This window comes from Procambarus clarkii, chromosome 68 (genome assembly GCF_040958095.1).
Source record: "Procambarus clarkii isolate CNS0578487 chromosome 68, FALCON_Pclarkii_2.0, whole genome shotgun sequence".
In the NCBI taxonomy this organism is placed as follows: Eukaryota; Metazoa; Arthropoda; class Malacostraca; order Decapoda; family Cambaridae; genus Procambarus; species Procambarus clarkii.
Genome location: NC_091217.1, coordinates 1,669,727 through 1,679,726, shown reverse-complemented (window position 1 = coordinate 1,679,726; position 10,000 = coordinate 1,669,727). Strand labels below are relative to the sequence as shown.

The 10,000-nt window shown below is 52.5% G+C and overlaps 2 protein-coding genes across 2 annotated transcripts in view; both read left to right on the top strand.

Annotated features, from left to right (window-relative positions):
* Window positions 1-6,874: 6,874 nt before the first annotated feature.
* On the top strand, window positions 6,875-7,686 carry LOC138355600 (uncharacterized). The gene is made up of 2 exons (XM_069310912.1): window positions 6,875-6,892; window positions 7,183-7,686. Exons 1-2 carry the CDS (start codon window positions 6,875-6,877, stop codon window positions 7,684-7,686), a joined length of 522 nt encoding a protein of 173 aa, XP_069167013.1.
* Window positions 7,687-7,870: 184 nt separating this feature from the next.
* The window catches only part of LOC123774656 (mucin-21-like), a 33,476-nt gene continuing 31,346 nt past the window's right edge, over window positions 7,871-10,000 (top strand). Inside the window, exons 1-2 of the mRNA XM_045769164.1 lie at window positions 7,871-7,918; window positions 8,099-8,385. Of these exons, the coding sequence (XP_045625120.1) occupies window positions 7,871-7,918; window positions 8,099-8,385 (335 nt within the window). The remainder of the gene's footprint in view (window positions 7,919-8,098; window positions 8,386-10,000) is intronic.

Here is a 10,000-nt window from a genome sequence, read left to right as displayed (position 1 = left end):
AGTCAGTAGACTAACAGATGTTGTCACAGCTCGAATAAAACTTGACTACAAGTATCTCTGGCAGTTCGGCTTGTATAGGAATCTAGATGAAGTAAAGTGTAAAGTGTGTGGACAAAGACAGGGACACACACTCGAACACTATATCTTGGATTGTTGTAAAATTGAGCCATTTAGAGATAAATCTAAGCTCACTCTGTATGATATGGCAACCTATCTTATAACCATGGATAAATTACCTGAAATCCTTGCACTGTATCCATATTTCGCTTCCAGTAGATAAACGACATATGAGATTAAGAAACAAGTAGTGTATTGTGAAGACTAATAATAAACAGAAGCTACCCTATAACTCTATCTCCATTGGTCAGACTATTATGTATTAGCGATAAAACCTACCATTAATGTATAATGACTTACTGTAAATATATAGCTCCTGAAATAGCCCTTTCTCTGTAACTAGCTGACATTGTAACTATAAAGTGTGAAGAATAGATGAAATTGTTTATGTAATAATCTAAGATGAGGTCTGATAAAGACCTTTTGTGCCCTCTGTAATGCTTTTTGCGCTACCGCTCACAGGATGGGTATGGGGTGCACAATAAACTAGCCGCCTCCGGCGACAACAATCAATCTCAAGTGTATACACACCGAGAAGCAGCGTATATATATATACACACACATTTCTCAGTGTATACGGGAATATACATTTCTCAGTATACACATTCCCTCGCGCGGTTAATTTCTCATTGGAAACTGTAAAGTTGGTTCGGTGCGTGTCGTCTGTGCTTGTTATCGTGTTCCGGGAGCGAGGCGACGCATCACCCTCCATCTCACCCTGGCCATTTTCAAGAAGGATTTAGGAGAGAGAGAGAGAAGCGCTCCCCCCCCCCCCCACGGCCTCTCGTGCCTCCTCGTTAGTTGACTCCTCGTTGTTTGACAAGCAAGGAGGCACGCTCGTCTGCTCAGCCAGGCTTGTTTACCCTTTCCAGCGGGGCTGGCACGCCGCCGCCGCTGCTGCCATCTAGCGGAAGACTTGGCGTCAACCCGCTGTTATTTCTCTTTGCCGATGCAATTTACCGTGGAGCAACAATCTCGCGGCGCCAGGCAGGGGGGGGGGGAGGGGGATAATGGGGAGGTGGGGGGGGGGGAGGGGGAGGGGGTTAATGGGGAGGTGGGGGGGAGGGGAGGGGGAGGTAGAAGACAAAATATAACAGCGGATGTTTGGTGTTTTTAATGGCACGAGGTGTTTACCACACAGGCGGAAAGACAAGCAGAAGGCGAACAGGTGTCCGGACGGAGCCAAGGGCTGGAAGACTCTCAATTAACATGCACACACACACACCAGGAAGCAGCCCGTGGCAGCTGACTAACTCCAAGGTACCTATTTACTGCTAGGTAACAGGGGCATTCAAGGTGAAAGAAACTTTGCCCATTTGTTTCTACCTCGTGCGGGAATCTAACCCGCGCCACAGAATTACGAGTCCGGTGCGCTATCCATCAGGCTACCAGGCCAGGTAGTGTGTGTGTGTGTATGTGTGTGTGGGGGGGGGGGAATAGTAGTAGTAATAGAAACATTTAATTGACAGTTGAGAGGCTGGCCGAAAGAGCAGAGCTCAATCCCCGCAAGCACAATTAGATGCATACAACTAGATGAATACACACACACACACACACACACACACACACACACACACAGGGGGCCTCGTAGCCTGGTGGATAGCGCGCAGGACTCGTAATTCTGTGGCGCGGGTTCGATTCCCGCACGAGGCAGAAACAAATGGGCAAAGTTTCTTTCACCCTAAGTGCCCCTGTTACCTAGCAGTAAATAGGTACCTGGGAGTTAGTCAGCTGTCACGGGCTGCTTCCTGGGGTGTGTGTGTGTGTGTGTGGTGTGGGGAAAAAAACAAAAAAAAAACAAAGTAGTTAGTAAACAGTTGATTGACAGTTGAGAGGCGGGCCGAAAGAGCAAAGCTCAACCCCCGCAAAAACACAACTAGTAAACACACACAGTGTAGGGAGCAGGAGGCCAGATACTAGGTATCATCTGGGAGATGAAATACTTCAAGAGTCAGAGAGAGAGAGAAAGACTTGGGGGTTGACATCACGCCAGACCTGTTCCCTGCAGCCTATATCAAGAGGATAACATCAGCGGCATATGCCAGGCTGGCCAACATAAAAACGGCATTCAGAAACTTGTGTAAAGAATCATTCAGAACTTTGTATACCACATATGTCAAGCCAATCCTGGAGTATGCAGCCCCAGCATGGAGTCCATATCTAGTCAAGGATAAGACTAAACTGGAAAAGGTTCAAAGGTTTGCCACCAGACTAGAACCCAAGCTGAGAGGTATGAGCTACGAGGAGAGGCTACGGGAGTTAAATCTCACTTCGCTGGAAGACAGAAGTTAGGAGGGGACATGATCACCACATTCAAGATTCTCAAGGGAATTGATAGGGTAGACCAAGACAGGCTTTTTAACACAAGGGGGCACACGCACTAGTTGACACAGGTAGAAACTGAGTGCCCAAATGAGCCCCAGAGATATTAGAAGGAACTTTTTTAGTGTCAGAGTGGTTGACAAATGGAATGCATTTGGAAGTGATGTGATGGAGGCTGACTCCATACACAGTTTCAAGTGTAGATATGATAGAGCCCGATAAGCTCAGGAACCTGTACACCTGTTGATTGACGGCTGAGAGGCGGGACCAAAGAGCCAGAGCTCAACCACCGCAAGCACAAATAGGTGATTGTTCCACACCCCAGCCCCCAGCTCCTGCTACACACTGTTCCTCACCCCAGCCCCCAGCCCCCAGCTCCTGCCATACACTGTTCCTCACCCCAGCCCCCAGCTCCTGCCACACACTGTTCCACACCCCAGCCCCCAGCTCCTGCTACACACTGTTCCTCACCCCAGCCCCCAGCTCCTGCTACACTGTTCCACACCCCAGCCCCCAGCTCCTGCTACACACTGTTCCTCACCCCAGCCCCCAGCTCCTGCTACACTGTTCCACACCCCAGCCCCCAGCTCCTGCTACACACTGTTCCTCACCCCAGCTCCTGCTACACACTGTTCCACACCCCAGCCCCCAGCTCCTGCTACACACTGTTCCACACCCCAGCCCCCAGCTCCTGCTACACACTGTTCCTCACCCCAGCTCCTGCTACACACTGTTCCTCACCCCAGCACCCAGCTCCTGCTACACACTGTTCCACACCCCAGACCCCAGCTCCTGCTACACACTGTGCCTCACCCCAGCCCCCAGCTTTTGCTACACACTGTTCCACATCCCAGCCCCCAGCTCCTGCTACACACTGTTCCTCACCCCAGCCCCCAGCTCCTGCTACACACTGTGCCTCACCCCAGCCCCCAGCCCCCAGCTCCTGCTACACACTGTTCCACACCCCAGACCCCAGCTCCTGCTACACACTGTGCCTCACCCCAGCCCCCAGCTCCTGCTACACACTGTTCCACACCCCAGCCCCCAGCCCTTGCTACACACTGTTCCTCACCCCAGCCCCCAGCTCCTGCTACACACTGTTCCACACCCCAGCCCCCAGCTCCTGCTACACACTGTTCCACACCCCAGCTCCTGCTACACACTGTTCCTCACCCCAGCCCCCAGCTCCTGCTACACACTGTTCCTCACCCCAGCCCCCAGCTCCTGCTACACACTGTTCCACACCCCAGCCCCCAGCTCCTGCTACACACTGTTCCACACCCCAGCCCTTGCTACACACTGTTCCTCACCCCAGCCCCCAGCTCCTGCTACACACTGTTCCACACCCCAGCCCCCAGCTCCTGCTACACACTGTTCCACACCCCAGCCCCCAGCTCCTGCTACACACTGTTCCTCACCCCAGCCCCCAGCTCCTGCTACACACTGTTCCACACCCCAGCCCCCAGCTCCTGTTACACACTGTTCCACACCCCAGCCCCCAGCTCCTGCTACACACTGTTCCACACCCCAGCCCCCAGCTCCTGCTACACACTGTTCCTCACCCCAGCCCCCAGCTCCTGCTACACACTGTTCCACACCCCAGCCCTCAGCTCCTGCTACACACTGTTCCTCACCCCAGCCCCCAGCTCCTGCTACACACTGTTCCTCACCCCAGCCCCCAGCTCCTGCTACACACTGTTCCTCACCCCAGCCCCCAGCTCCTGCTACACACTGTTCCACACCCCAGCCCCCAGCTCCTGCTACACACTGTTCCTCACCCCAGCCCCCAGCTCCTGCTACACACTGTTCCTCACCCCAGCCCCCAGCTCCTGCTACACACTGTTCCTCACCCCAGCCCCCAGCTCCTGCTACACACTGTTCCTCACCCCAGCCCCCAGCTCCTGCTACACACTGTTCCTCACCCCAGACCCCAGCTCCTGCTACACACTGTTCCACACCCCAGCCCCCAGCTCCTGCTACACACTGTTCCACACCCCAGCCCCCAGCTCCTGCCACACACTGTTCCACACCCCAGCCCCCAGCTCCTGCTACACACTGTTCCTCACCCCAGCCCCCAGCTCATGCTACACACTGTTCCACACCCCAGCCCCCAGCTCCTGCTACACACTGTTCCACACCCCAGCCCCCAGCTCCTGCTACACACTGTTCCTCACCCCAGCCCCCAGCTCCTGCTACACACTGTTCCACACCCCAGCCCCCAGCTCCTGCTACACACTGTTCCACACCCCAGCCCCCAGCTCCTGCTACACACTGTTCCACACCCCAGCCCCCAGCTCCTGCTACACACTGTTCCTCACCCCAGCCCCCAGCTCCTGCTACACACTGTTCCACACCCCAGCCCTCAGCTCCTGCTACACACTGTTCCTCACCCCAGCCCCCAGCTCCTGCTACACACTGTTCCTCACCCCAGCCCCCAGCTCCTGCTACACACTGTTCCTCACCCCAGCCCCCAGCTCCTGCTACACACTGTTCCACACCCCAGCCCCCAGCTCCTGCTACACACTGTTCCTCACCCCAGCCCCCAGCTCCTGCTACACACTGTTCCTCACCCCAGCCCCCAGCTCCTGCTACACACTGTTCCTCACCCCAGCCCCCAGCTCCTGCTACACACTGTTCCTCACCCCAGCCCCCAGCTCCTGCTACACACTGTTCCTCACCCCAGACCCCAGCTCCTGCTACACACTGTTCCACACCCCAGCCCCCAGCTCCTGCTACACACTGTTCCACACCCCAGCCCCCAGCTCCTGCCACACACTGTTCCACACCCCAGCCCCCAGCTCCTGCTACACACTGTTCCACACCCCAGCCCCCAGCTCCTGCTACACACTGTTCCTCACCCCAGCCCCCAGCTCCTGCTACACACTGTTCCTCACCCCAGCCCCCAGCTCCTGCTACAAACTGTTCCTCACCCCAGCCCCCAGCTCCTGCTACACTGTTCCACACCCCAGCCCCTAGCTCCTGCTACACTGTTCCACACCCCAGCCCCCAGCTCCTGCTACACACCGACACATTCCCACACGCAAATAATGGGCTCGGTGCAAATTGTTGCGGAATTTAGCGGGGAACTTGGTGGTATTATTTACGGTTATGGTATTGGCAATAGATGCTAACGGAGGGATAAAACGTGATCTACAAGAGAGTATCAGGATCTTCGGGAGAGTATGAGGATGCGGTGAGGATAAGGACCTCCCCCGCGCGCCCCGCGGGACTGACTCTCCTGTTTGCCCGCCCGACGGTCGGGGAGCCGTGGTCTCAAACTTACAGATGGGCGTCTGCTTGGTGTCCGCGGGACTCGACGCTGAGGCGCAATCACTCAGCCTGTCACGGTGTTCTCGATGGACAAATGTGTAATTGTCCGAGTGCAATTGTAGATAGTGTGTAGTGAAGATGGTCACTCCCTAGCCACGCCGGCTACACCGTATGTAGCTTAGCATTTTTAAAAGCCCCGAATCACCTTCTGTGGTTGATTGTTCAATAAACCCTTGAACTATATGTTTAACACATCTCTAACCCTGTCCATGGAGGACAGGAGAAAATGTATATATGCTGGTTAGCATTGTAAATATGTGGCCACGTCTGTGGTAGAAATAATAATAATAATAATAATAATAATAATAATAATAATAATAATAATAATAATAATAATAATAATAATAATAATAATAATAATAAAATCCTAAACTTGATCTTATAAATTAAGTATTCAGGACATCCCATTAAATATTCAAATTCATTTAATTTTTAAAGATTCACTAAGTTATAATTTTGCGCGCTTTTTGAAGTGACAGTCTTTTTAACACACACACACACACACACACACACACACACACACACACACACACACACACACACACACACACACACACACACACACACACACAGAGGCTCATGGGTTTAAGTATCAGGCTGCGCCACACAAGCAAGCCCCCGCTGCCTCACTCAGCTAAAGGCATCAACAACAAACCCTTAGCCAGGAATTACCCGCAGCTTAAACCTAACCCTCTGGTCAACTTCCTCCTCTCCCTCTTCCTCCTGTTCCATCTCCTCTTCCTGTTCCATCTCCTCCACCATCCCTTCTACTTAAGGTACTTCCTCCACACACAACGATCTTCAGAGTCGATGATATTGGACGTCTGGGAGGAATAATGGGAAGATATATAAATATATGATACAAACAGCAGTTTGTATCCATTATAATACAAGAGGTTCACACGACAACAAGTTGGAGCTGGGGAAAAGGGCCGTGATTTTTTAATGGGAGATCCAGAGAATAATTGTGAGGGAACTGTAGCCGACTCCGACCTCATGAGAGGCGGGTGTCGGCTACGATACACACACACTACGATACATTCTGGACTGGCTACAATGCAATGATGTTAATTTGCATACGGTTCTGCTTAGCTGCAGACGATCGATGGTAGCCGGGCATTGTGTAAGAGCCGGAATTCATGAGAGAGAGAGAGAGAGAGAGAGAGAGAGAGAGAGAGAGAGAGAGAGAGAGAGAGAGAGAGAGAGAGAGAGAGAGAGAGAGAGAGAGAGAGAGAGAGAGAGAGAGGGGGAGGGGGGGAGAAGGTCGTTTAATATTTAGGTTGGTTCCAGGTGGAAGCGGAGGTTGGTACTGGAGAAGCCTGCTGGCCAACTTACGGCCACCTTACTCTAGCTCGGCAGAGGATCTCACTCTACTTACTCTAGCTAGGATCTTACTCTAGGATCTTACTCTAGCTCGGCGGAGCACAAGAACACAGCATCACAAGAACACAGCAGCACAAGAACACAGCAGCACAAGAACACAGCATCACAAGAACACAGCAGCACAGGGACGCAGTAGCACAAGGACAGAGCAGCACAGGGACACAGCAGCACAGGGACACAGCAGCACAAGAACACAGCAGCACAAGAACACAGCAACACAAGAACACAACAGCACAAGAACACAGCAGCACAAGAACACAGCATCACAAGAACACAGCAACACAAGAACACAGCAGCACAAGAACACAGCAGCACAAGAACACAGCAGCACAAGAACACAGCAGCACAAGAACACAGCAGCACAAGAACACAGCAGCACAAGAACACAGCAGCACAAGAACACAGCAGCACAAGAACACAGCAGCACAAGAACACAGCAGCACAAGAACACAGCAGCACAAGAACACAGCAACACAAGAACACATCAGCACAAGAACACAGCAGCACAAGAACACACCATCAAAAGAACACTAGCAACATGCAGAACACTTATGTGGTCACTCGTCCACAAACATGCAAGCTGAAACAACTTTCTTGCACACACTATTACGCATTCCTGCGGCTCTCCCGCCCTCCCACCACGTGCTAAACTCGACAACAAAATCTCAAATGGTCGCTTCGTGTCACCTAAGGCCTCTCAGAGCTGCCGGGCCCCGAGATGACGCATGGCTCAGACCAACATAATGGGCTGAAGCAGGAGGAATCGGTTGGAAGCGATGGGAGATGGTTGCTATGGGTTGTGGTATGGGAAAGTGGGGAATATGGGGTGAATGGTATGGAATGGGGGGTGACTGAATTAGGACTCTATAAGGAGGAAGGACCGATATACTTGAAGGACGCTTGGTGGGCGTCCAGATAGTAGCTATCTCCTGCTATCTGACCACAGATAGCAGCAGAAACAGCATCAGTAGCAGCAGCACAAGCAGAACCAGCAAACACAGCGGGAGCAGTAGCAGCTGCAGACACAGCAGGAGAAGCTGCAGACGCAACGGAAGCAGCAGCAGATGTAACGAGAGCAGCGCCAGCCACAGCGAAAGCAAAAGAGAGACGCAGGAGCAGACGCAACGGAAGCACCAGCAGATGCAACGAAAGCAGCGCCAGCCACAGCAAAAGCAAAACAAAGACGCAGGAGCAGACGAGAGCAGCAGCAGCCAACAGACCACCAAAGACCAGGCAATTAGAATCCCAATTTTTTTTAACATAAACATAAGAAAAGGAGAAGAAATTGGTGTGCCTCAGCGCTAGGTAATTGGTGTGCCTCAGTATTAGCCAATTCCCTTGGCAATTAGCGCGTCATTGTTAATGAATTACCATGATAATTGGTATCACAGTCTTCACCAATTTTTGGGGTAATTGCTGTCTCTCACTGTCATCCAATTACCCTGGTAATTGATGTGTCTCTCTGTTAATCAGCTCTGTTGGTAATTACTCTAGATCAAACATTTTCTTCCTCACCAGAGGCGAAGGAGATCCTCAAGAACCGAATCATTAGGAGTTAACGAGGCAATTCAAGGTTACACTGATTGTTAATGTTAGTTCACAAATTGATTGATGAAAGGCCAATGTTGGTTCTTCTTGTGACACTGTACCTTTGCTTGACACTTTACCTCGTGTGACACTATTCATTCCGTATGACACTGCACCTTCCAACCATAACTATGTATCTTCACATATGACACAGCACCTTGAGTATGACCCCGTATACTCATACGGGGTCATATGTGCTGTGTCATATGGGAAGTATATCTTCCCATATGACACAGCACCTTGAGTATGACCCCGTATATCTTCCCATATGACACAGCACCTTGAGTATGACTCCGTGTATCTTCCCATATGACACCTTACCTCTACACATGAGAATGTACCTTTCCATAGGACACTGAACCTTTCCAAACGACACCCTACCTTCTCATATGACACGACACCTCTCGTACGACACCGTCCCTTGCAGGTTTCCTCGCTGCCTTACCTGAAATGGAACCAAAAACACCATTAGAGGCAACAAAGACAGAATTAGCAGGAGAGAATTAGTAGAAGAACGAAGAATTAGCAACATGGGGAAATAGAATGGGCAGGGAGAGTGTGCAAAGCCATTTAAAACGGTGAATTAGTATTAATCGACTTAGTCCAACTTAGACCAACTTAGGCTTCAGTGACACGACAGCTGGCGTGAGTCAGCAGACTAGGAGAGGGGAAGGAAGGGGGAGGGGGAGAGGTGGTGGGGAGTTTGGGGGGATTAGCAGTGAGGGGCTGGGAGTGCCAAGTGCCATGTGAAGGGCTGGGAGTGCCAAGTGTCATGTGAAGGGCTGGGAGTGTCATATGTCATGTGTCATGTAATTAGCTGAAGATACGTTTAGAGGTCTTATGAAAGGCGGGGGAGGGGGGGTGGAGTGGGGGTGTCGGAGTGGGGGGGTGTTGGAGTGGGGGTGTCGGAGTGGGGGTGTCGGAGTGGGGGGTGTCGGAGTGGAGGGTGTCGGACTGGGGGGTGTCGGAGTGGGGGGTGTCGGAGTGGGGGTGTCGGAGTGGGGGGGTTGGAGTGGGGGGGTGTCGGAGTGGGGGTGTCGGAGTGGGGGTGTCGGAGTGGGGGGTGTTGGAGTGGAGGGTGTCGGAGTGGGGGTGTCGGAGTGGGGGGGTTGGAGTGGGGGGTGTCGGAGTGGGGGTGTCGGAGTGGGGGGGTTGGAGTGGGGGGGTGTCGGAATGGGGGTGTCGGAGTGGGGGTGTCGGAGTGGGGGGTGTCGGAGTGGGGGGTGTCGGAGTGGGGGGTGTCGGAGTGGGGGGTGGTTAC